Source organism: Phyllostomus hastatus, unplaced genomic scaffold (genome assembly GCF_019186645.2).
Source record: "Phyllostomus hastatus isolate PE091 unplaced genomic scaffold, TTU_PhHast_1.1 phas_contig_58, whole genome shotgun sequence".
Taxonomy (NCBI): Eukaryota; Metazoa; Chordata; class Mammalia; order Chiroptera; family Phyllostomidae; genus Phyllostomus; species Phyllostomus hastatus.
In genome coordinates, this window is record NW_025333916.1 from 56577073 (window position 1) to 56603611 (window position 26539).

Below are 26539 nucleotides of genomic sequence, written 5' to 3' on the forward strand. Positions count from 1 at the left end.
AATCCTTCTCCTCTGTCTCCTCTTGGGCTGTTGCCTCATGACCTGGTGACATTTCCCCCCAGTTTTTCCCTCCATTAGGTTATGTGTTGCTGGAGAGCAGGCACCTTTGTGTCCCCAGGCATCTACCGAGACCCCTCGCCTATAGAAAGTATGAAACATGTATTTGTTGCATTGTGGCCCTGTGGCTTATTGCCTGTCCGTTCTGTTCACCAACCAAGCTGTGATTTCCATGGAGGCAGAGGCCCATTCCTAGTCAGTCCTCGTTTCCTCAGAGCTGGGAACAGTGCTCATGCGTTTGAACAGTTGATTGGAGCAAATTATTTTGAAGAACATTTTTTTTAAAAGATTTTATTTGTTTATTTTCAGAGAGGGAAGGGAGGGAGAAAGAGAGAGAGAGAAACATCAATGTGCAGTTGCTGGGGGCTGTGGCCTGCAACCCAGGCATGTGCCCTGACTGGGAATTGAACCTGCGATGCTTTGGTTCACAGCCTGCGCTCAATCCACGGAGCTACGCCAGCCAGGGCCTATTTTGAAGAACAGTTTAAGAGAACTCAAGAGTAGAACAGTACAGACAGATAGATAATGATATATATTATAAATATGTATGTTTTTAATTATATAAATGTGTTCAATTATATAAATGTGATATAGGATTTTACTTTCATTAAAAGCTTATTATGTGGACAAAACAACGCTCAATATTGAGGGAATAAAAGCCAAATTGGTATCTGTTTGGACGGTTGTAATTTGGCATCGTAGAGGATGTGTGAAGGTCGTGGCTGCAATTTGGCATTGTAGAAGATGTGCGAAGGTCATGGTTGTAATTTGGTGTTGTAGAAGATGTGTGAAGGTCATGGCTATACTTTGGCGTTGTAGAAGATGTGAGAGATCTCCACATATTTTTTGGACATACTTACAAAGCATTTTTGCCACAAGTTTGAGCAGAACAGTCTTCAGCATCTACCTGTGAGTGTTCTCTTAAACTACTCTACTGCATTTCTTGTGAGCTTCATGATAGGTTAAAATAAAAAGTTTTATTTTAGAAGGAGGGAAAAAGGAACCTGCTGCCTCAATAGAGTTGGTCATACATCTGAGTTTTCTCTTCCTTCTTCCTATATCTAAGGCCACTTACTGAAATGTAGGTGTGAATATCTATCTTTATATGTTATATATTGTTTATTTGTACACAAACCTTTAAGCCGTTGAACATTTGACATGTGGTCTAGGGGTTTAATTTCATGTCGGTGGGAAGCTGTTGCCCGCTTCACCTGCAGCGGTGCCCGGGTCACTCGGACTAGCACTGTCTGTGTGATTCAGGATTCTTCACTTACTGTACGATCCAGACCCTGAGCTCACTTGTGTGGTTCAGTGAAATAAGAGATTTTAAAAATGTTTTGTAAAGACCTTTAGGATTATTTGGTTTATAAGAGCAGGGAGTAGTTTTTGTCTAATAAGAGTATGGGTATGTATTTTACATTGAGAATCTCTTCTAATTCCATCTGATCAACTGCTTCATGTGAAGTCTCCTAGAGTGTTCCTCAGAAATGTTTAATTACTGACAGTTATTCTAAGAATTTAATGGGACTTTCAGCTATACAGATTCCAGTGAAAACTAGAAGAGGATGGAGCTTTTCAGTGTGTTTACAGAGTCATGCAGCCATCACAACCATCACGTTTCCAACATCCCCATCACCCTAAAAGGAGACTGTGCGGTCACTCTCCATTCCTACCCCTGCCCAAGGCGACCGCTGATCTGCTTTCCGTCTGTGTATTTGCCTTTTGTGGACATTTCAGATAAATGGGATCACACAATATACGATCTTTTGTGTCTGCCTTCTTTAACTTGGCATGACGTGTTTTGAGGTTTATCCATGTTATAAGGAGCTGTGGACTGAATAGTAGCTCCCCAAAGGATATCTCCCTGTCTAATTCCTGGAACCCGTGAATGGTACCTTGCTTGGGAAGGGGGTGTTTGCAGAGGTGATTGTTAAGGATCTTAAGATGAGATCATCCCGGATTATCCAGGTGGACCCTAAATCCAATGCAGGTATTCTCGTAAGAGATAGAGAAGGTGATACACAGAGGGGAAGGCCATGTAAAAATAGAGACAGAGATGGGAATGATGAGATTATAAACCAAGGAAGCCAAGCAATGCTGACAGGCTCCAGAAGGTGGAAGAGGCAAGGAGGGATTCTCCCCTAGAGTCTCCAGAGCTGCGGAAGAATAAATTTGTCTGTTTGTTTGTAGACAGAGGAGGAGGGAGAGAGCGAGAGAAACATCAATGTGTGGTTGTCTCTCATGCACCCCCAACTGGGGACCTGGCCCACAACCCAAGTATGTGCCCTGACTGGGAATCGAACTGGTCACCCTTTGGTCTGCAGGCCGGCATTCAATCCACTGAGCCACACCAGCCAGGACAATTCTGTTGTTTTAAGCCACCCAGTTTGTAGTTACTTGTTATGGCAGCCTCAGCCATCTACTCATATACGTCTATCACTTTTTTATTGCCAGTTTTTCATTGTGTGGCGGTTTCATATTTTGTTTCTCCATTCATCAGTTAATGTACATTGGGGTTGTTTCTAGTTATTGGCTGTTATGTATAATGCATCTCTAAACTTCGTGTTCAAGTTGTTGCGTGGGGAAATTCTTCAGTTCTCTTGGACGGATACCTAGGGGTGAAATTTCTGAGCCATGCGGTGAACCTATTTTACAGAACTGCCAAACTGTTTCCCAAAGTGGTTCCACCACTGCACACCCCTACCAGTGATGTAGGAGGTTTCGGTTTCTTTACTTCCTCACCTACACTTACTGTTGTCTGCCTTTATTATTATAGCTGCAGTGGGTATGAAGTGGTACCTCACTGTAATTTGGATTTGTGTGTATTTTCTTTTTTTTCTTTTACTGTTCAAGTACAGTTTTCTGCCTTTTCCCTCTCCCCCTCCCCACCACCCCAGCCCTCCCCACCTCCCTCCCCTGTTCCCACCCTCCCACCGTTGTTATTGTCCATGTGTCCTTTATCATTGTTCCTGTAAGCCCTTCACCCTTTTTCCTCATTATCCCCTCCCCTCTCCCCTCTGGTCACTGTCAGCCTGTTCTCAATTTCAGTGTCTTTGGTTATATTTTGCTTGCTTGTTTGTTTTGTTGATTAGGTTCCAGTTTGCATTTATTTTCTTAATAACAATGTCAAGCATCTTTTTACAGGCTTATTGAGCATTTGCATACATTCTTTAGTGAAACATATGTTTAAATTTTTTGCCCATTTAAAAAATTGGGTCACTTAGCTTTTTATTATACAAGTTCTTTAGCTATTCTGCATACCATTGTGTTATCATATATATGATTTATAAATATTTTCCCAAGTCTACGTCTTATCTTTAAACTTTTTTCATAGTATTTTTGGAAGCAGATAAATTATTCATTTTAACAATGTCCAGTTTATCTTCTTTTTATTATTTGTGGTTTTGGTGTTGCATCTAAGAAGTCGTTCCCTAATCCAAGGTCATGTTTTAAGTTTTACATTTATGTCTGTAATCCATTTTAAGTTAATTTTTATATGATGTGAGGTAAAAGCTGGTCCACATTCATTGTTCTGCATATGGTATCTAGTTGTCGGCATCATTGTTGTAAAAGACCATTCTTTTTCCACTGAATTGTTTCAGCATCTTTGTTGAAAGTCAGTTGGCCATCAATGTACGAGTGTAAGTGTTTATTTACTGCAGTATTCATTCCCTACTTCGATGTTGGATTTCGCAAGGCCTAATTTTAATAATTGTAAGTACAAAATATGAATACAGAACGCTTCTCTTAAGTGAAACGGCGTTCTTACTGCCATGGCGTTCTGTGTGTGTGTGTGAACCGTGTTTGTTCATAAAGATCACTGCGAGTGTATGTGGAAGCTAGAACATTCTCCCCGTTTCTGGGGAACCTTAGCGTTGGGGCGTTTTGGGGAAGAAGGTCGTTCTCCTTGGCTTTGCTCCGCCGAGGGAGCCAGCGGGTTTCAGACTCGCGCGTCACTCACGTTGCTGGCGTAGCCTCTCCAGGAAAAACTAAACCAAGGTCTTTTAAGGGATTTCCATGCAGAATTAGTGCTCCCCTTGGCTTTGGCCAAATGGCTGTGGTGCCTTCATGCCGCAGACGCCAGCCAGTTTAGAGCTTGTGTCTGGGAAGAATTCAGAATTTTAAGACAAAGCATTTGTGCCTGGGGCAATGTAATGAGCCCACCTCAGTTTTTTTCCATGTCTTCTGGGTGTTTTCATCGTGCTTCCAGAAAGGCCCAGGCAGGTACTTCTTCTATTTTTAAATATTTTTCATGAAACACAGTTTTAATTTTATAAGACCAGATCTCACTTCAAGTTTCAGCATAAAATGTTTTGACAGCTACCTAATGGCTTAGTACGTTAGCATCCATTTTTGAAGACAGATTCAGAGAAAATCGGAGCCATAAAACCACAGTGTAATCAGTCTCCATCAGATGCTACGTAAATTTATATTTCATACATTTATATGCTAGGTTAGCCACTTTTCCCCCCTTCTGTTATTTTGATAACGAGCTCAAGCTGTTAATATAGCAGTGAAAGAAATGGAACACACTTAGTCGTTGGGTTTATTAGCTTTACTATTTTATTTATGGTCTGAGGGGAAGAGCAGGAAGGAACTAGTATTTACTGAGCGCCTACTGTGTTCCAAGTACTGTCCTAGACACATTTACATGCCTGAGCTCATTTAATCCTCACAGCTTCTCGTCGTGGTAGTATCATCCCGGTTTCAGGGACGAAGAACTTTAAACAAGTCAGATAACGATAAGATACTTGTGAGCGACCTTTCATATTGTAATTCTAAGGCATCATCTGACTTTTGGGGATGGGCAGTTGTAAAAGAGGAGAACCTGCCGTGGTCTGGCTACACTGTTGCAGGGCCCGGGGCCGAACACACACCGCATTTCTCAGGGTGTCGTGCGCCGGACTGCGGGAAGCAGAGTGGGCGGGGCAGGAGACGAGGACGCCGTGCCGGATACGTTCAGCAGCGGCTAAGGTTTCATAATGCTCAGATGCAAATGTCGCCCAAACCATGGATATTTACGTGCAAAAAAATAACCTCGACTTCATGCCACATGTAAGCACTAATTTAGACAGACTATAGACCTAGTTGGAAAATTTAAAACTATAAAACTTCCAGAAATAAATGTAATTTCCATGACCTTGGGTCAGACAAAGATTTCTTAGCTCTAACATAAAAAATTTTGATAAATAGGACTTCAAATTTTTAAATATTTGCCATTTGAAATACTGTTTTAAAAAAATGAAAGGCAAGCTCAGACTTGAAAAATATTTGCCCAACACATATCCGATAAAGAACTTGTTTCTAGCCCTGACTGGTGTGGCTCAGTCAGCTGAGCATCACCCTGCAAAGTGGAAGTTTGCCGGTTCGATTCCCAGTGAGGGCATGTGCCAGAGTTGTAGGTTTGGTTCCCGGTTGGGGCACATAGATGTTTCTCTCCCTGTTTCTCCCTCCCTTCCCCCCTCTCTAAAAAATAAATAAATAAATAAATAAATAAAATCTAAAAAAGACTTTGTGTCTAGAATGACTAAAGAACACTTAACATACTATAAGGAAATAAACAACTAAATATTTTAAAAGAGGCAAAAGATTTGAAGACATACTTCACCAGTGAAGAACAATGGATAATAGCTGGAAAGATCTGCAACATCATAGTCATTTAGGAAATGTGAATTAAAATCACAGTGCCAATGCACACCCGTTAGAATGGCTTTAAAAAAAAAGCAACTTGTAATACCAGGTGCTGTCAAGGGTGTGGAGCAGCTGAAACTCTCATTGCCGGTGGGAACGCACAATAGAACAGTCACCTTGGAAAACAGTTCAGCAGTTTCTTATAATGTTAAAACATATACTTCCCATATGTCCAGCAATCCTGGTTCTAGGCATTTAGACAAGAGAAATGAAGACTTATTTGTACAAAACAAAAACTGTATATGAATGTTTATAGTGGCTTTAATCATAATCACCTCAACCTGGAAACAACCAACATTCTTCATGTGGTGAATGGAGAAACACAAGGTGGTATGTCCATACAAGGGACCGTTTTTCATCCACAGAAAGGAATGAACCGCTAATACGTAGAAGAAGAACCCAAACACATTACGCTCAGTTAAAGAAGCCAGACTCAAAAGGCTGCGCACAGTGTGATCTTCATTTTATAATACTGGAAGAACATAGAGATACAAAACAGGTCAATAGTTGCCAACGGTTAAAGCTGGGGAAGGGAGGGTTTTCCTACAAGGAGGCAACACGAAGGGAATTTGTTTCATCTGTGTCCTCTAGGTGTAGTAGACACAGGCACCCCAGGCTGGACTGGGTGTCTCTGGTGTTGCCAAGGACCGGGGCGCCTTCAGTTTGTTGCTCTGATGTGATGCAGCATCGTATCCAGACGCTGCAGAGGCAGGAGCGAACACGAAGGGATGGGGAAGGGTCTGAACTTTCTTTAGAGACTTTTCCAAAGCCCACGCTGGCCTTGCATTTACACCGCACTGGTCAAAGCCTAGTTGCCACATTTCATCACGTCTAGCAGCAGCAGAGGCTGGGGAATACAGGCTTGCCCTGGGAAGAAAGGAGAGTGGATGTTGGAGTGTGCTGCTAGCAGTATCTGTCACACAGCCTTGGCTTCTAGCTGTGTGCTTCTAGCTTGTGGCTTCCAGCTGTCCAAGTGTCTTATACAGGGAAGGTAAGTCTTCGGGCTCCCCACTAGGTCGCTTTAAACCCTGGAGTTCCAAGGTGCCCTTCTGTTATTCCTGTGCGCCATTTCCAAACCCTTATTTGTGGGAATCACATAAAGTTCACTCTGTGCAGTCTCAGGTGCTGGGTTTGGCAGCTCTGAGAGCTCGAGCTCGGTAATACCACACAATGGACTGATTTCCCAAGCGAAGTGTAGGGGGAAACCATGCAAAAATTATTGATAACAATCCCTCATTCAGAATAAATCATAAGTATTTGACAGAAAATGCTGGCTATTTGAAGCATTTACATTTAAAAATCAATCATATTTCATTGTTATACCTCAAAGTTGATTCATAAAATGCTTTGATAGGCAGCGAGTTTCATTGGTTTAACAAACATTTATTGAGGACCCAGTATGTTATGTTAAAGAGATGGTGCAGACCCTAGGCACACAAAGATTAAACAAAAGAGAGAGAGAGCCCTTGCTCTTGAGGGGCTGTTTTTGTAGAAGGAAGAGATGTGGGGTTTTTTTTTTTATTTTTTAAAGATTTTATTTATTTATTTTTAGAGAGGGAAGGGAGGGAGAGAGAGAGAGAGAGAAACATCAATGTGCGGTTGCTGGGGGCCATGGCCTGCAACCCAGGCATGTGCCCTGACTGGGAATCGAACCTGCAATGCTTTGGTTTGCAGGCCCACGCCCAATCCACTGAGCTACGTCAGCCAGGGCTTGGAAGAGATGGTAATATGTGTGATTAAACTTACATGAGGGGTGTTACAGTGTGGGGGTTAGAATATGGGAACCTGGTGGAGCCCCCTAGTTTTGATCTCTTTCAAAATCGTTTAGGCTACTCCAAGTAGTTTGCATTTCCACACGAGTTTTAGAATCAGTTTACCCAATGCATATGCCAAAGAACCTCTGCTGGCATTTCGGTAGAGATTGTATTAATCTAAATGTTTGTTAGGGGAGCATTGAAATCTTAACAGCGTTGATTCTTCTGATCCATAAGTACAGCATGTGTTCTCATTCACGTAGACCCCTCAGTTCTCTCAGGAATGTTGTACAGTGTTCACTGTACAACTGGTGCACCTTGTCTCGTCAGATTCGTGTTTATTCATGCTGCTATCAGTGGTATGATTTTCACAATTTTATTTTATTTTATTGTTGTTCAAGTACAGTTGTCTGCATCACCCCCAGAACTCCCCCCACCACCCCAGCCGTCCCTACCTCCCTCTCCTGATTCCACTCCCCTTGGTTTTGTCTATGAGTCCTTTATAGTTGTCCCTGAAAACCCTTCCCCCATTTCCCCCCATTATTCCCTCCCTGATTTTCATAATTTCAGCATCAAATTGTTTGTTGCTTGTTAATAGAAATAAAATTGATTTATGATCGTTGTCTTTGTATTCTATGACCTTGATGAACTCACTTAGTAGTTCTAATCGAATTTTGGGGGATTCTTGGGATTTTCTATGTAGATGATCCTGTGTTCTCCGAATAAAGACAGTTTTATTTCTTCTTTCCAGCCTTTAGTTTCTTTCATTCGCTCTGCTGAACTGGCTAGCAACTCCCGAATAAAGAAATGGTGAGAGTTGACATCACTGCTTTGTTCTCAGGCATGAAAGGAAAGCGTTCAGCCTTTCTCCATTTAGTATTTCACCTGTAGCTTTTTCATATATGTCCTCTATCAGGTTGAGGAAGTTCCATCTTATTCCTGGTTTGCTGAGAGGTTTTTTTAATCATTAGTGGATGTTGTTTTTTTTTCTCTAATTCTTTTTTTGGCATAAATTGACATGATTGTATATCTTTTTTCTTTTATACTCTGTTGATAAAAGGTGCATTATATTGTTTTATTTTCAGTCCTGTCCATTGTCCACTTACTTGTGAAGTACTATCATTTTATGCACTGCTAGCTTCAGTTTCTGATTGTTAAGAATTTTCGTCTGTGTTCACTGGGTATATGGGTCCTTGTATCCAATCCAGTGAAACTGGGGCTGGCATCTGGGTGATGCTGGCCTCAGAGCATGAGTCGTGACGTGTTTCCTCATCTGTTTCTGGGGGAAGCTGGTACAGAGCTGGGGTTCTTTCTCTCTCAGATGTCTGGTAGCATTCAACAGTGAACCCCTCTGGAGTTTTCTTTGTAGGAGGATTTTAAACTATGTTTTTAGCTTTTTAATCATACAGGAACATTTCAGTTATTTCTTATTGAGTGAACTTTGTTAGTTTGTATCTTTCAAGGAAATTTGTCCATTTCATCTAAATTATCAAATGTATGTATATAAGTTTGTTCATAAAATTCCTTTATTATCCTTTTAATGTCGGTAAGCTCTGTAGTGATATCCTTTCTTCCATTCAGGTTATTAGTGTTTGATATTGTCTTCCATTTCTGGTCGTTTTTTTTTCCCATTAGTCCAGCTAGTGGTTTATTAATTTTATCACACTTCTCAAAGAACAGCTTTTGGTTTCCCTACTGTTTTTCTGTTTTTTATTCATTTGTACTCTCATTTTTTTTATTATATCCTTTCTTTTGCTTTCTTTGGATTTAATTTTCTCTCCTTTTTCTGGTTTCTTAAGGTTGAATCTTAGGTCACTGATTTGAGGCTTTTCTTTTTTCAAATATATACACTTAATTCTGTATTTTCCCCTGTGTTCTGCATTAGCCGAATACCATGAATTTTGATGTATTATATTTTTATATTTGTTGGATTCAAAGTATCTTTCTTATTTCTTGTGATATGTTTTTCTGACCGATGGATTATTTACATTTGTGTTCTCAATTTCTTAATGCTTTGGAAAAGATATCTTTCCAGAAACATTTCTGTTATCGGTTGCTTATTTAATTATATATTCTTGACAGTTTATATACTGTGTACGCTTTTATTTCTTGTTAGCGTGTTTAGATTTATTTTGTGGCCCCAAATGTCATCTGTCTCGATGAATGACCCGTGTATGGCTGGAGGGAGTGCACATTCAGTTGTTGCTGGGCAAAGTGTTACACGAGTGTTCATTAGCTCCACTCATTTGGTAGGGTTTCTGAGCGCCTGCAGATCCTGACTGAACGCGCGCGCGCGCGCGTGTGTGTGTGTGTGTGTGTAGAGAGTAGTCTTGTTCTGTCTCTCAGGTACTGAGACAGGACTGTCAAAGTGTGCAGCTCTCAGTACGGACTTGTTGTTTTATTTCTATTAAGTTTGCTTTCATGTTTTCAGGCCCTGTTGTTATGGGCGTATGTATTTAGGATTATCATGTCTTCTTGATAGTTGACTCTATCATTATGGAGTGTTCCTTTTTGTCTCTAGTTTTATTCTTTGTTCTGAAATCCACTTTGTCTGACATTAATATAGTCAGTCTAGTTTTCTTTTGGTTATGTTTACAAGGCATGTCTTTTCTTTATCCTTTTGCTGTTAGCCTAGCTAAGTTATTATATTTAAAGGTTTTTGTATGTTTTTAAAGACAGAATTTGCTGAGCCTTGCTTTTGTCTAATCCAGTCTGACATAGTTTGCCTTTTAATTAGAGTTTTTAGGCCATTTACAACCAATGTGATTATTAATGAGGTTGAATTTAAACCTACTGTGTAGCCATTTGTTTTATATTTATCCCATAGTTGCTCTTTATTTTTTCCTGTTTTTATAGGATTCATTTTTTACTTCCATTTTATCTCTATTATTATGTATACATTACAAACATGGGATTACTCTAGGGTGTGTAATATATATCCTTAATGCATCAGAGTCTCTCTCTCAAGTACTACCGCACCGTTTCCAGTACAGTATAAAACTGTGTGTTCCGTCCGTCCCGTCCAGCCTCCGTGCTGTTGCTGGCACACAGTGTGCCGGAGCATGTGTCATAAACCTCACAGGGTGTTACTCGGTTTCTTTACAGCCATTTGCCTTTTAGAAAGATTTAAACGTCTTTAAAATCTACCCTTATTTTTGCCGTTAGCAGCATGCTTTGTGTCTTTGTGTAGCTTCAGACGTGCAGCTGGGCCGTGCTTGTTCTGCCTGGAGGAAGGGCTTTAGCGTTTCTTCCAGTGCCTGTCCTATGGAAGCAGCTTTTGCTCCTCTGGAAAGGTCTTCATTTTGAAATGTTTTTTGTTGGCTGTAAAACGTTAGATTGACATTTTTTTCTTTCAGAACGCTAAAGATGTTCCATAGTGGTTTGGCTGGGACAGTTTCTGTCCAGAAGGCTCTGAACTCATCTTTGTTTTTGTGCATATCCCACCCCCCATCCCGGCACAGAGGTTTGTTTCCTAGCCTCCCCCAGGCCCAGGGCTCCTCTGGCGAGGACTGCGAGCGGGAGGGTGTCCTGCCCCCAGTCCAGCTCTAACTGCTGCTGCTTTCTGCGGAGTGAAAATGTGAAAATGCGGGCGCTGATGGCAGTGTTTTCACTCCTCCCCCAGAGGCACGAAACCTTTGCCTGGGCCCTAGAGCAGGACATCGTTTTTTGTGTTTTTTAATGACCGAGTTCTTCAGTGTGTTCCTAGTGCGTGTGACGTAGGAGTGCATTGACACAGGCGGATGATTTGTGAATTAATGTGTGTATGTGTGGGGGGGCGTTGTTCAACAATTTCAGTGATCAGAATGTCGAGGCAGAGCTGTTTGGGGGCCGCTGCTTTCAGGGGTCAGGACTGACGGCCGGTAGACTTGAAGCCGAATTTGCCGTTTGCTTTTTGATTTGACAACACGATTCGGCTGGTTCACTTCATTTCAGTGAGCACCCTCATTTATAACTGTAGAATGGTTCACTGTGCACATTTCATTTTTAAAATAATTATTAAATCCCTATGTTTAAAAGTGGAAGCAGTCTTAATGGGCTCCTTTGTATTTGAAACTCCTTTCTTTTGGGGTACGTGAAAATCTCCTTATTCTTTTTAGGACGGTGAGGCTGTGGGAAGTCGAAAATCCGAAGAAGCAAAAAAGCGTGTTTAAGCCGCGGACGATGCAGGGCAAGAAGGTGGTGCCCACCACGTGCACGTACAGCAGAGACGGGAGCCTGGTGGCTGCCGCCTGCCAGAACGGCAGCGTGCAGATCTGGGACCGGAACCTGACGGTGAGTCTCGGACCCCCGCGCCCGTGCTTCTTAGAAGGAAGCCACCTCACACAGTAGACAGACATGTCTAGGTGTTAGGAAGATGAACCTCCTGAGTTCATCCCTAGCTTAAACTTCAGCGTTAGTTGTTAAAACACTGGGACTTCCGTAGTAAACAGCATTGCTGCCCACATCCCAGCAGTGGTGTTTCCCAGTGCATATTAGATTTTGTTTTTAAAATAAACTAGGCCTTTTGGTATAAAATTTAAAAGTACAGTGCAGTTTACTATATGGCATTTCAATGTACGTACTTGATTTTGAAAATGAAGGATTTGAAGGTCCCATAAAGCAAGACTACACAGACAACTAGAAAATGTTTCTTGGAAGAAAAGGCTTAAGGAAATCATGAAGTGTCAGGATGCTCCGTCAGTTGTTTTGTGGTTATTTCTGTAGTAATTCCAATAATACGTTGCCTTAATATTCCATTTGAATAGGTTTCAGATTTTTTCTTTATAGTTTATATCATTATTATAATAAATAAAATTTGAATTGGAAAGGATCATAGAATTCTATAGCCATAGAATTCTAGACTTTGACTAATTCTGTGAAATACCAATGAGCTCTAAAAAGGGCTTTGTATGTGTAGGTGGTAAAATGAGAATTTTGATAAGTGAAATGGTTCTGTGTTACTAATGTTATAATATAGTTTGGTGATCTTATCTTAGTAAAATGTTGTGGTCTAATTATTAATCTAGTATATATTTATTAAGTACCTACTATATGATAGGCACTATTCTAGGCACTGGAAATACTGCATATTATAAAAAAACTCTGATTCATGAAGTTTGCATTCTAGTTTTTAAAAAAATTATTAAAATAATGTCTTTCAAATAAAATTGCCATCAAACACTTACATTTTGAAAGGGATCTCAGGAATCATAGTTCTCCTTTCAGGCTGACGAGTTAAAGTCAGTTTTCTTAGAATAAGGTAAAAAGATTCCATGTTTATAATGCTGGGAATATCTTTGGCACTTTCTGTTTGTCAGATCTTTTTATTTCTGTTTTCATCTTCACTGAAAACCCCATAAAGCTTCATCACAGCACAGAGATTTTTAAAATCCTTTGAATTGTAAACTGAGTTTTAACCAAGCAATAAATTTTTTAGTAACTGGCTTTCATCGACTCTTGGTGCTGTTGACTTAAACACAGAAATTCTAAACCATGAAGTGTTCTTGTGTAGCTTTCATAATGGTACGTTTAGTATGATACATATGTCATTTATGCGTGTGTGTGTGTGTGCGTGTGTGTGTATGCACGCCTTTCTGTTAGAACCTTTATATTTTTATAAAGTTGAATACAGATTTTAAAGATTGGCCTCACGTATCTCTTGAAGTCATGAGTATCTTCTGCTTCCAGGTTTGTAGAAAACAAAGCTGTCTGAAGGCCAGTTCTTCCCCGGCCCCCTTATCTTTTCTAGCCCTTCTGCTAACCTCAGTCTTTGATTCTATTTTGTTAGAATTCAGTAATACATGAATGTATAGCTTATTATACCACATCCCATTCATTATGTTTCATTCATTTTTTTACATTTGCATGTAAGTGTGTCCCTTGAGGAAACATCAAATTGATAAGAAAAAGCTCGCTGGCAGGAAATGCAGCTTGATTTTAAAAACAGATTTTCGCTAGACTTCAGGTGGTGGGCCCACATGGTGTGTTACAGAGTTGTACAGCTGACACCTATGTAATGTTATTAACCAGTGTTACCCCAACACACTTAACTTAAAAATAAATAAACAAAAATTGAATTGTTGCTAATAAAAAAAATGAACAGATTTTTAAAAAATTTCTTAACTCTTACTTTAGCAATAAAAAATCACCCACAGGGAAATACTAAAGCTAAGGTAAGAAAGCCTAATGGCAATAGGTTTTCTACCCAGTAGCCAAAGAATTACATAGTGAATAATTGTTAGCACAAGTTTCATGACAAGTAAAGCTATCACAAGTGCCATAATCATAGAATTCTTAATGTCCCAATTTTTAAGTGGAACTTGAGCAAACTAAATATCTTTTTTAAGAAACAAAGTGTCTGTCTATTAATAATAAATTCCTATATTCTCAAGACCTACCTTTATTCCAGACTCATGCTGGCCGGTGTGGTAGCCACCAGCCACATTTGACGCTTTCAATTTATTCGATAAATTAATTAAAATACAGTGAAAATTTCAGCTCTTCTGTCACATTAGCCACTTGTGAAGTTGCCCAGTAGCCACGTGGGTCCAGCCGCCCCTCACCGGCCGGCACAGGTGGAGAGCAGTCCCATCGCTGCAGAAAGTGCTGGGAGAGGGTGCTGCTCACGAGAAGCGCTTGCCCAGCGTCCCCGTCAGTCACGGGGATGGCCTGCCTTTCCCCCAGAGGAGGTGGCTTCTCAGGGGAGCTCGCACTCTGCCTCCCTCGTCCCGCTCCCTCTCCCCGGCACGTGTCTGAGCAACGGCAAGGAGGCCTGCTCTCGGTGGGCATCAAGTGAGAGAGGAGCAGACATAGGGGGGCGTGGCACCGGAGGGGTAGCAGCACGCACCTGCCTCAGGGCCTCATTGTACGTGGGACCCGCAGCCTGCAGTTCTCTCCTCCTGGGTGTCCACGTGCTTTTCCCTCGCCTCTCCCCATGCAGTCCTCAAGTGTCCTCCACAGCAAGACCCTCCCCACTCCACCCTGTAAAAACTGCAACCGCCACCCCACCAGCGGCACTCTGTCTGCCCCTCTTACTTGCCCCCATAGGGCTGATCACCAGTCGGCACCCTCTGCTGGATGTTTATGCCTTGGTTGGCTGTTTCCCTCCGGTAGGATTTGGCTCCACGAGGGAAAGGAATATTGTCTCATTTGCCCCCTGCGTTATTTCCAGAGCAAAGAACAATGCCTAGTATGTAGCAGATCCTCAATAGCTACTTGTTGCATGAATGAGTGAAAGAGTGTATTCTGAAAAGGTAACATAAAGTGAGATTGTCAGTGTGTTTCTAAGAAGACATGGAAAAATACTGGCATTAAAAACTAATATTGTAATAACTAAACATGGTACCAGGTGGGTATTTGAAAATATTGGGGGGGATCACTTTGTAAATTATATGATTGTCTAACCATCATGCTGTACACCTGAAACTAATATAAAATAATGCCGAAATGTCAAAGATAGTAGCATAAAAACTACCTTAGTTATATTAAAACACAATGAGATAGAATATGACAGAGAGAGAGATTGAGGTAAGTTTTGGCATATCCTTAATAATGTATAAATACATAATTTGTATTAGCATGGGTGGATTTTTAAAAATTGTTTCCATGTCTCTCTCAAGTATAATTTCTGGCTTTTAAAGTATCCTGGCGTGTATAGTCTTACGAATACCTGGTGACGTACGTTCATGGAGAAACACCTGGCAAAGCCTCTGGGCATATTTTGCTGAGAGCAGTGTTGCTGCTCCTTAGTAGCTATTGAGAATCTGTGATACACTAGACTCTTCACTAGAAGAACATGCTGCGTTTACCTGTATTGCAACACTATTTGTAGACTAAGATTTGGGCAGGAAAACGGGGGTCCACCATATTCATGGAGTTTTGCCTACCCTAGACCTGGGTGATGGGAGGGAATAATATTTGAAATGTGATTTGGCAATAGGGCACTACCAGCACCTTGCCCCCCACTTTCCGTCTGACTGCCTCCTACGCTTCTTCGGCCTGCAACCCCAGGCCAGATTCTGGGTCTGTCCCTTTGGGACAAGGGCCACACAGGACACACCCTTCCCAGGAAAGCCTCAGGCCTTGCGGGATCCTGCAGAGACATCGCTCCAGCTCAGTGGTTGGTCAGCCTCCACACCCTCTTGGCCGTGCTAGAGAATGGTCGGCAGGGGCCAGGGAAAGCTGGGGCAGGAACTAGGCATCGCCTCCGGAGATAAGCTTCTGGGCACAGAAGCCCCTGGAGAACAAGAGAGCAGGTGTGAAGGAGAGAGAATGAGGACACCGAGTCACCAGTAGTAGCTTGCAGCCAGGGCACCGCAGACCTGTAACTGTCTCCTCCTTTCACTGGCAGATAACCCACATGAGGGTTAGCTGGATCTCTGTCCTCCTGTACCTCTCCCTTTTGGAGTATGTCTGTGTGCAGATTAAAAGGTTTCATTTGTTTTTACGTAGAAGGAGAATTCGCAGTTTGCTTAATTTAATTAAGTACAACATGGACAACCTGGTAAGTGAATAGATATAGCTCTGTTTCTATTTTATTCTCCAGTTTATTTTGTCTATAAATTTCACATGTGAGTGAGATCATACGGTCTCTGTCTTGCTCTGACTGGCTTCCTTCACTTAGTGCACTAACTGGAGCAGCTTATTTAAATATAAGGAGCTCTGTGTGAGAGAGATGTTAGTTGGGAGGTAATCAGGAGCAGAAGTAATTTTTTAAGCATTTTTAAGAATAAAATAAGACTTTCTAAACACCAAATTCAGCTGTCTTTTGTAGTCTGTCTTCTCCGTGTTGACGCTCTCACTCTTTCAAACAACCTCTTCTCCTGCCAGCTTCCCTCTTGCCCCCCAAACTCGAGACAGCTGAGCCGACTTGATGACCCGTGTGACAGTCACTGCCTTCTTGCTCTTACTGTTCTCCGCCTCCATCATTGGCTGGTCCCCACCGTCTCTGTGTTAGAGGAACAGGATGTCATCTTTTCCAGCCTCCTGTGCAGGAGACGAACTAGCTTCGGGTCAGGTGTCATCACTTTCAGTAACTGCCGACCGAACCTGCTTCTCTTAATTCTGTCCCTCGCTTTCTCCTGCGGGTCCCAGGTCCCTTCTGCGGCCGGTGGACGCTCCCAGCAGGACGTGGTGCTGGCGCTTGTGCTCAGTGCGCCCCGGCCGCAGCGCCTCATCGCTGTTAGGGCTCGCTCTTCCCTCTGACCTTGCTGTTCTCAATCAGCTATATTTCCATGGAGAACTCCAGGCTGTTCTCTGCCTCTCTCCCATCATCAGTGCCAGTCTGAGGAACTAAATCTCAGTGCCCTCACTTCTGCCCCCTCCATTTCATGCCCTGTGCCTTCTCTCTGCTTCAGACCATCATCATCATCATCATCTCTAAGCCGTGGTGTTGGATACTCTCACCCATCCTGGCTGTCTGCTCAGGCTTACATCCGGCGAAATGCAGCCCTCGCTGCTTCGCTACTCACTGCACACTGAATAGGGAGTTCACATTGCCTCAGACACCTGCAGAATTTCGGTGTGTCTGTAATCAACTCTGGAACATCTCCCATGACTTTCTGCATGAACACAAAAACTTGAAAAAAAATCAGATTAGACTATGTTCTTTTTCCTCCTGGTCATTCTCTGCTTCATTGCCTTGGTGCCCCTCCCTGTTCTGACCACTCTGCCCTGTTCGTCTCCCGGCAAGGCCCGCCTGCCGGTGGAGATCCGGCCCGTGGAAGAAGGCTAGAGCTCACGCTGGGCACTCTGCGATGCTCTTGAACAGCTCTGTGGCTCTGCTTATGGACCAGAAGATTATTTATCTAGACATGTAATACCTGAAAACATTCAAATAACAGGCTTATGTTGTGTTTTTTGAAACTTAATCTTCCCTTTTAAAATCTCGTTTATTTTATTTTCTAAATTATACTTTATTGATTATGCTATTAGATTTGTCCTGATTTTCCCCCTCTGCTCCCGTCCACCCAGAACCCCCCACTCCCTCAAGCAGTCCTCTCTCCCCTGCCCCCCGTTCTTGTCCGTGGGGCATGCGTGTAAGGTCCTTGGCTGCTCCCTTTCCTACACTGTACTTTACACCATGGCTCCATGGCTGTTCTGCAGCTACCTACTTGTACTTCTTAACCCCCTCACTTCTCATCCATTCTCCCACGCTCCCCTCCCATCTGTTTATCTTTGACCTTTGGCATTTTAATTATGATGTGTCTTGGAGTGGGACCCTCCGCACCCATCTTGTCTGGGACTCTCTGTGCTTTCTGGACTTGCATGTCTATTCCTTTTACCAAATTAGGGCAATTTTCTTTCACTATTTTCTTTAAATAGATTTCCAATTTCTTACTCTTTCTCTCCCTTCTGTCACCCCTATGAAGTGAATGTTGGATTGCTTTAAGTTGTCCCAGAGGCTGCTTATAGTATCTTAATTTTTTTTGGATTGTCTTTTCTTCTTCTTGTTTTGATTGGTTATTTTTTTTTCTTTCTTGTGTTTTAAATCATTGATTTTATTCTCAGCCTCATCCACTCTACTGTTGTTTCCCTGTAAATTGTTCTATATTTCAATTAGTGTACCCTTTGTTTCTGACTGGATCTCTTTTATGCTATTGAAGTCCTCACTAAATTCCTTGAGCGTCTATATAACCAGTATTTTGAACCCTACATCTGATAGATTGCTTATCTCTATTTCATTTAGCTCTTTTTCTGGAGTTTTGATCTGTCCTTTCATTTGGACCATGTTTCTTTGTCTCCTTATTTGTCAGCTTCCCTGTGTTTGTTTCTATGTATTAGGTAGAGCTGCTTTGACTCTGTGTCTTGGTAATGTGGCCTAATGTAGTAGGTGTTCTGTAGGGTCCAGTAGCACAGCCTCCCCTATCACCCAAGGTGGGTATTCTAGGTACTCCCTTCATGTGGGCTGAGTATACCCTCTTCTTGTAGTTGCGCCTTGGTTGCTGTTGGCAGATCAATGGGAGGGATTTATCCAGGCCAGTCAGGGTCAAGGACTGGCTGTGACCCACTGACCACCAACCTTCACATTCTGTGGAGGATCAGCTGTACAGGGGCAATGTGGTGGTGCTCCGTGGTCTGTAGCTGCCCACTGGGTGTGCTGGTCCTGGGGTTTCCTGGGTGGTTCAGGCCAAGATCAGCCCCCACTTGTGTTTTGCCCAGTGTCACCCTGCCTGAGTTATAAATCTGAGATGGCTGCTACTTGTGTTGGGTTTAGAGATGCCCAGGAGAAGCAAGCTATGAATCTAGGCTGCTAATTCTGGCCCTGGTGCTCACGGAGGCCAGCTGCTGCTTGTGTGAGTGAATTTAGGAAGTTGTGCAGTTTGAGCAAAATCCAGCCATTCATATGGAAAAGCAGCTTGGGTGGGCCCATAAACTGGGTGGGTTGGAGTTTCTGGGGATCTCCAAGGTGGATCAAAAAATAGTGTTAGCGGGTTGATGAAATCTTAACATATGGTACCCGTCTGCCAGCTCAGTCTGGATGGATGTGGTTTCTTTAAATCCCTAGTTGTCAGATTTCTATTCAGTTAGACTTCTGTCAGTTCTGAGCGATGGTTGTTCTGTATTTTAGTTGTAATTTTGTTGTAGATGTGTGAAGAGGCAAGCCATGTCTACCTACGTGGCCATCTTGACCAGAAGTGCTAAAATCTCATCTTTTTAATAAGTGAGGAGCTCTTTGCCATGGTTGGACCCGTGGTGACAGTGAGCTTCCTCAGACCTCAGGAACGTCCAGTTAACGGCCTAACAGCGGCTCAAGGTGTTGGCTAGGAAAGGGGTGATTCAAATAGTGAAATAATGTAGCAATCAGGTGTCTGCCTCCCTCTTTAACTTCATCTTTTGTTCTTCATGCTCACTCAAGTCCAAGCTAGCTGACCTCTCGCTGCTCCTCAAGTCTTACCAGGCCTTGTCGCACCTTTGGCCTTTGTGCTTGTTATTCTTGCTGGCTGCATGACTTTGCCGTGGTTATCGCCCTGGATGTGGCTGGCTGCTGACTTCTCGTTCTGGCCTCTGGTGAACTGTCATCTTGGAACCGTGAAGCAGTGTAGTGTGTGAGAGCACAGACTGAGAAGGCTGGTTCTTGACCTGGACGGGCTGGGGTAGTGCCCTTGCTTTCTCCTGCCTCTGTGGCTCTGACCTTTGCTGTGTTTTATTGTATTGATAACACTTCCCGCTGTGTAATTACTTTGTTTCACTTTTTATTGGCCTGCTCATTTATTTTTGTCTCCCCCTAAGCTTGATAAGCCAGGGACTTTTTCATCTTATTTCCATTTTCCTGTGTCTAAGGAGGACAGGACATGGAGAGTACATGTCCACAGTAAATATCTGTTGAGTAAATGGCTGAATGGATGCTGTCACAGCATCATAGGTTTTCTCTGGAGTCGGTTTGGTTTTTAATTGCTGTTACTCTTGTTTTTAAATTTGAAATCGCTGTTAATCCAGTTTCATCATAATCAAATGTGTTGTTGACAGTTGTTTGATTTAGCCTTCAGTATGGAGTGATGCTTATTTGCATCAATACTATTTCAGCCTATTTTCTAATAAATAGATTTTAAAACATAACATGATATTAATAATAGCTAATATTTATTGAAACTCTGTGGCAGCTACTGTTCCAAGTACATATATATGTGTGTGTGTGTGTGTGTGTGTGTGTGTGTGTGTGTGTTAATTTACTTGGCCCTCAGGGTAGTACTGTGAGAAAGTACTCCCACTAACCATATTTCAGATAAGAAAACTACAGCACAGCAGAGGAGGGTTTAACAACTTGCCCAAGGCCATGCAGCCAAACTGCAGAGCCAGCCAGGCTGCTCTAGAACCCGCACTCCCAGCTGTGGTGACGCACTGAACTGCTTTCCAAAGTAGGTGTGGTGATGAGCTGCACATCTGTAAATTGGCTAAGACTCATTGAATTATATACTTAAAATTGGTGAATTTTATAGTGTTAAGTTATACTTCAGTAAAGCTGCTAAAGAAAATAAACAGTCCTTGTTTTTATTCTTTTTTATTTTTTATTTTTTATTTTTTAAAGATTTTATTTATTTATTTCCAGAGAGGGAAGGGAGGGTGAGAGAGAGAGAGAGAGAGAGAAACATCAATGTGCGGTTGCTGGGGGCCGTGGCCTGCAACCCAGGCATGTACCCTGACTGGGAATTGAACCTGCGACACTTTGATTCTCAGTCTGTACTCAATCCACTGAGCTACACCAGCCAGGTGATTTTTATTCTTAAAGTGGATTATAGTCTTTTCAAAACTGTATCTAAAGTGCAACTTTTGTGCTGTAGCCTTAGAAAGGCAAAACATACATTCTGCTTCAATGCTTAGACATCAGCATATACAAGGAAAAACGTATAACTGATTAGAATAGTGTGCGAAGACATTTTTAGGTTTAGATGATTATATACAGATCAAAGTTGCTCATTGAACTTTGAAGAAAAATTAAAATTGAGTTAACGTATTTACTTAAAGATTTATAAGTATTTTAATTTTTCAATTATAATTGACATGCAGTATTACATTAGGTTCAGGTGTACCACATAGTGAGTGGACATTTATGTATCCTAGGATGTGATCACCACGGTATTTCAAGTGCCCACCTGGAACTGTCCATGGTTATTACAATATTATTGACTGTGTCGCCTCAGCTGTACTTTCTATCCCCATGACTATATTTATAACTGCCAGTTTGTAAGTCTTAATCATTTTCATCTTTTTCACCCTTTTGCCCACCCCCCCTTTCATATGGTGACCATCACTTTGTTCTCTGTATCAGTAAGTTTGTTTCTGTTTTGTTTACTTTGTTTTTTTGATTCCTCGTGGGAGGTAAATCATATGGCCTTTGCCTTTCTCTGTCTGCCTTATTTCACTTAGCATAATGCCCTCTGGGTCCATCCGTGCTGTCACAGATGGCAAGATTTCATTCTGTTTTGTGACTGAATCATACTCTGTCGCATGTATGTACTACATCTTTATGCATCCGCCTGTCGATGGATGCTTAGGCTGCTTCTGTATCCTGGCTATTATAAATAATGTCGAAGTGAACATAGTGGTGCATATGCTTTCTTGAATTAATTTTTGGATTTCTTTGGATAAACACCGAGAAGTAGAATTGTGGGATCGTGTGGTAGTTCTATTTTTAATTTTCTGAGGAACTTCCACACTGTTTTTGTAAGGGCTGCACCCGTTCACAGTTCTAGCAACAGTGCACAAGGGTTCCCTTTGCCCCATATTCTCACCAAGGCTTATTTCTTCTCTTTTTGATAATGTGACAATGACAGAGTGTGAGGTGGTATCTCACTGTGGTTTTACAAGTACTCTTAAAGCATTTTGACTCATAAGTAGATATAGAAGACTTTTCCCTAATGTGGTAAGGGTAGAATATGTATATGCTGATACTTAGGAGAGAAAAAAATGGGAACCAGTTGTGAACCAAAAACCTGTAAAATATATGAAGAAAATCTTCTGTTTCAAATGTATAAACACTATAAGTTAGCAGTTGGTATAATCTTATGTTTCCTTTATATTGAATAAATAGACAAGGGATGCTATATAGATTCAAGAGAATGATGTAATTTTGTCACTATTTGGTGACTTGAATTTAGCCAGGGTATTAAAGTGAAAGTAATTATGAAATATTTGTAAAAAAAATGCCAGACATTTTTATCTGCATGGTGCGTACTCATGATTATGGAGAGAGTCATTTTGTTAGTCTGTTTTTAATTTCATTAGACATGTATCCAAAATATAGCTCATAATTTCCTCTAAAAACCATTTCCCAAACTTTACCTTCCTAAATGACCCCCCACGAAAGTTAATTTTGGCTATTTTTTTCTGAGTGTAAAAGTAATCCATCGTTATATATAAAGATGTTCATCCAAAGTAGAACAGCATATGAAGAAAATAAGTCACCTATAATTGCACCACCCAGAGATGAGCATTTCTAGATCCTTTCCTGTACTCACATACAAGGTATGTGTGCCTTGTATGTGTGTTTTGTGTTTGGGGGTTCTTATTAGACCCAATGATTAGCACCCCTCTTCCCTACCTGGTTTCTCAGCGAGTTAAGAAGTAAGACGAATCACTAAAGCATGGCAGATGGAGGCCAGAGTCCAGCTTTGTTGCAGGTGACAGAGGTGGACGAAAGCCGAAAGAGCCTCCTGGCGAACTGCTGGAATGCACGGATTTGCTCCCTGCCTCCCCCCTAGTCTCATCCAACCCTGAATGTGGACAGGCTTGCCCCGGGAAGACTCGGGGGGGCTCGGGACTCGGAGGAGCAGAGAATGACTCCCTAAGGGCAGCTGGCATTCGAGGAATGTGAAATCACATTCACAGGTCGGATGAAGAAGCTACCTTCCTTCTCAGGGAAGAGTGAGTGGGGAAAGGTCAGGGCAGAGGATGTCAGAGCAAATAGGGCCTTGGAGGCTCTGTAAAAGGGTTTGAAGACTCTTCTCCGGGCAGTAGGAGGACCTTTAGATTTTAGGAGAAGAAGGCCATCGTCCAGGTTACATTTTGAAAAGAATCACTCTGGCCATTCTGCCTATGGAATAATAACTATAGGAGGAGAAAGGTGGAAGCAAGGAGACTGGTTGGGTTTTGGAGGTTGCAGAAGTCCAGGTCATTTCCTGAGGAGGGTGCTTGCGGTGGAGGTGACGTTTGGACTCTGAAGAGTTTTTGAAGCTAGAATTGACAAATGGGTACAATTTTACATAAAGGTAATTTTTCCACAGTATTTTATTTTTTAGAAGATTTTATTTATTTACTTTTAAAGAGAGGGAGGGGAGGGAGAAAGAGAGGGAGAGAGAACATCGATGTGTGAGAGAAACATTGGTCGGTTGCCTCTCGCATGCTCTCAGCTAGGGACCGGGCCTGCAATCCAGGCATGTGCCCCCACCGGGAATCGAACCCATGACCTCCTTTTGATCTACAAGAGGAAGCCCCAACCCCACTGAGCCATACCAGTCAGGGCTTCCACAGTATTTTAAATTATGCCTTTTAAAAGAGTTGTTCATTGGTATAATATGCATAATTTAATTTGGAAAATGATTCCATAAAACACATTGTTACATTTCTTGACACTGGATTTTCCAATGGTGAGTAGGCTATTTGAGAGTTGAGAATTTGGATTGCATGAAAGCCTGCTTCAGTGTTGTGCTATTTTAGCAAATTCTGAACAGCCAATTTTACTTCTGTTGTTACCTTGTATTCATTGACAGTATGGTATAAATGCTCCCAAATTCTGAAGACTTTTGGTGTTTTCTATAGCACAAGTGCCGTCCTCTGTAGCCACCTCCCTAGGACTGTGGTGTCTTCTGAAATGGCCAGTCTCTCTGCAGGATGGCAGCAGTCTCTGCAAAGCCTATATAAGGGATGCCTCTCTCTAGGCGAGCGATTTCCTGAGCCCTGTTTCTCCGCTTCGGGACAGCTGTGATTTATTTTGTAAGCTGACAAGGCCAAACATTACTGTTCTAACCATTATAAACAAAATAGTAGATGTTAAATGTTCCCTCAATAGAGTTACTAGTAGGGCTTTTATATACAGAAAGTAACGTCTGAGCCAAAAATGTGAACCGTTTCTCTGCTCTGTGGGCGGCTCTTAGCCGACTCTGCTTCACTGCAGAGGACCAGCGGCGCAGGCCGTGGTGACCGGCCCCCGAGCTCCGGGCGCTCCCGGGAGCCCACCCTGGCCGCTGCTTTCCCTCCTCCTCCTGCTGGTTCCCCTGGCCTTAGTGATTTTCCACATTTCTCCCAGCTTCGCAGAAACTCCTCTTTTCGTGTGTGAGACCCAGATGGAAGAACAGTGTAAGATTCTGTTAAACCTCAGCAATTTAGAACATTTTAAATATTTACCCGTCTTGTGATTTATCACCGTTTTTGTGGCTTTCAGAAGTCTATTCTGCAAAGTGATGTGAGGATCAGACCTTAATTCAGAAGTATTTTCGAAGTTATTGCCTAAATGTGTTTATAGGTGCAGTGCGAAGAATTACTTTCGCTGTAAGCTGTCTGCTAAAGGATTGTGCAGTAGTCCCCCCTTGTCTACCGGAGACAAATTGCAGGACTCCTCGGGGCAAGCCCAAAAGCACAGGTAGCACCGGGCCCTATGTGTACGGTGTTTTTTCCTGTACATACCTACGGTGAAGCTTAATTTATGAATCAGGCACAGTGAGGGACTAACAACGATAACCGATGATAAAATAGAACAATTATAACTATACTGTAGTAAAAGTGATGTGAGTGTGATCACTCTCTCAGAATACCTCACTGCACTGTACTCGGGCTTCCTCTCGTGACGACGTGAGACGAGACGATGAAGAGAGGCAGTGAGGGGGACGAGAGGCACCATGACGCAGCGTTGGGTCACCATTTACCTGCCAAGGTCACAGCTAAGGGAGTAACAGGCGGGCAGTGTGCACGGTGCGGCTGGGCTGGACGAGGGGGTGGTTCACGTCCAGGTGCGACAGAGCAGACAGCGTGAGATTTCATCACGCTGCTCAGAACGGCGCCAGATTTAAAAGTTAGGGGTTGTTTATGTCTGCAGTTTTCTATTTCATATTCGTGCCACGGTTACCTGCAGGTCATGGAAACCTTGGAGAGGGACACTTTGGTTAAGGGGAAGCTGATGGACTCTTTGCTGGCAGAGTTTCACCGTGGTGAGCAGAAAAAACGGATGCTCGTGGACAGGCGGTCAAGGAGCCCATTCCTGTGTGCATCACGTGACATCCCTCCCACTGTGGCTGCCCACACACACGGATGCCCACACACACGCCACCCCGAACTGATAGAGATGTCTACCATAGCAGTCCCCAGTTTTGCAATGTGTGATGCATTCTTAAACATTTTTCATTTCACTTCACTTCACTTCACTTCACTTCACTTCATTTCATTTCATTTCATTTCATTTCTAAAATGTACTGACCATCATCTCTTCAGTTGATTTTATGACCCACTAATGAGTTAGAATCTAGAGTTCGCAAAAATACTTCTAAAGCATGTCCCAAATATAATTTGATCTTTCCAACAACCTTGGGAGGTAGGAAAGGCTCATGTCCATTCTTTCAAAGTGTAGTGAAAGCTGACACTTCAGGAAGAGGAGCTGTGACTGACGAAGAAGAGAGGGCTTGGAGCATCACGTGACCAGAGGCCGTCGTGAACAGAGAGGGCACTCGGATGGCGGGGAGAGGGAGGGGCTGCAGAGGTTTCGAGCAGGAGGCAGGCAGGTGCAGAGGACGCTTTGCTGGGCGTGTGCGAGAGGCAACCAGTCGGTGCTTCTCTGTTGATTCGATGCTACTTCCTCTCCCTTCCTCTCCCTCTTCCTCTCTCCCTTCCTCTGTCCTTTCCTCCCTCCCTTCCTCTCTCTCTAAATGCAATGGAAAAAAATGTCCTTGGGTGAGGATTTTAAAAATAAGTAAAACAATTAAAAAAGTAAATAAAAATTTAAAAATAACTTAAAAATTATAAACACTTGAAAAATGGACATAATGCACATAGCATACCCCTGGCCATTTCAGAATGTGCAGTGGTGCGGTCTGCAATGTGTCCACAGTGCTGTGCAACGGCCAGCCCGCTCCGGCTTCGGGACTGCTCCATCGCCCCTGAGAGCATGCGGTGCCCGCTCCGTGATCACTGCCCACCCCCAGCCCTCCCCGTCCCTGAGGGAAGCATTGTCACACTACCGTAAATAAAAAGCCAACGTTGCTGTAAATGGAACAGTCGTTTTTTTCAGTTGTGTTAAAAGTAAAACAATTATAAATACTAGAGAAACACCATTGTCTGGCAAGGCGCCGCGTCTGAAGTTTTTCTGTGTTAAAGAGATATGAGCAAGTGTTACGGAGGTATCAAAGACAAATTAGCGCTAAATCACAACTTTCTGCTTGGTACGACACGCAGAAGTGAAGGAGAAATTTGAAAACATAACTTTCTTGCTGTATGTTTGCTGCTGCTTGATGCTGTTCCCTGGCACCGCCCACAATGTGTCTCGCTAAAGCTGAACTCGCCCTCCACCGCCCAGCCCTTCTCATTGCCCTCACTGGTAACGGTACCGGGCATCACTCCCAGGGTTTTCTGTA

General features: G+C 42.6%; 1 protein-coding gene across 1 annotated transcript in view; it reads left to right on the plus strand.

The window, feature by feature from the left end:
* The window catches only part of WDR70 (WD repeat domain 70), a 228920-nt gene that overhangs the window by 124969 nt on the left and 77412 nt on the right, over positions 1 to 26539 (plus strand). The window contains exon 10 of the mRNA XM_045848124.1: positions 11600 to 11774. Coding sequence (XP_045704080.1) covers positions 11600 to 11774 — 175 coding nt within the window. The remainder of the gene's footprint in view (positions 1 to 11599; positions 11775 to 26539) is intronic.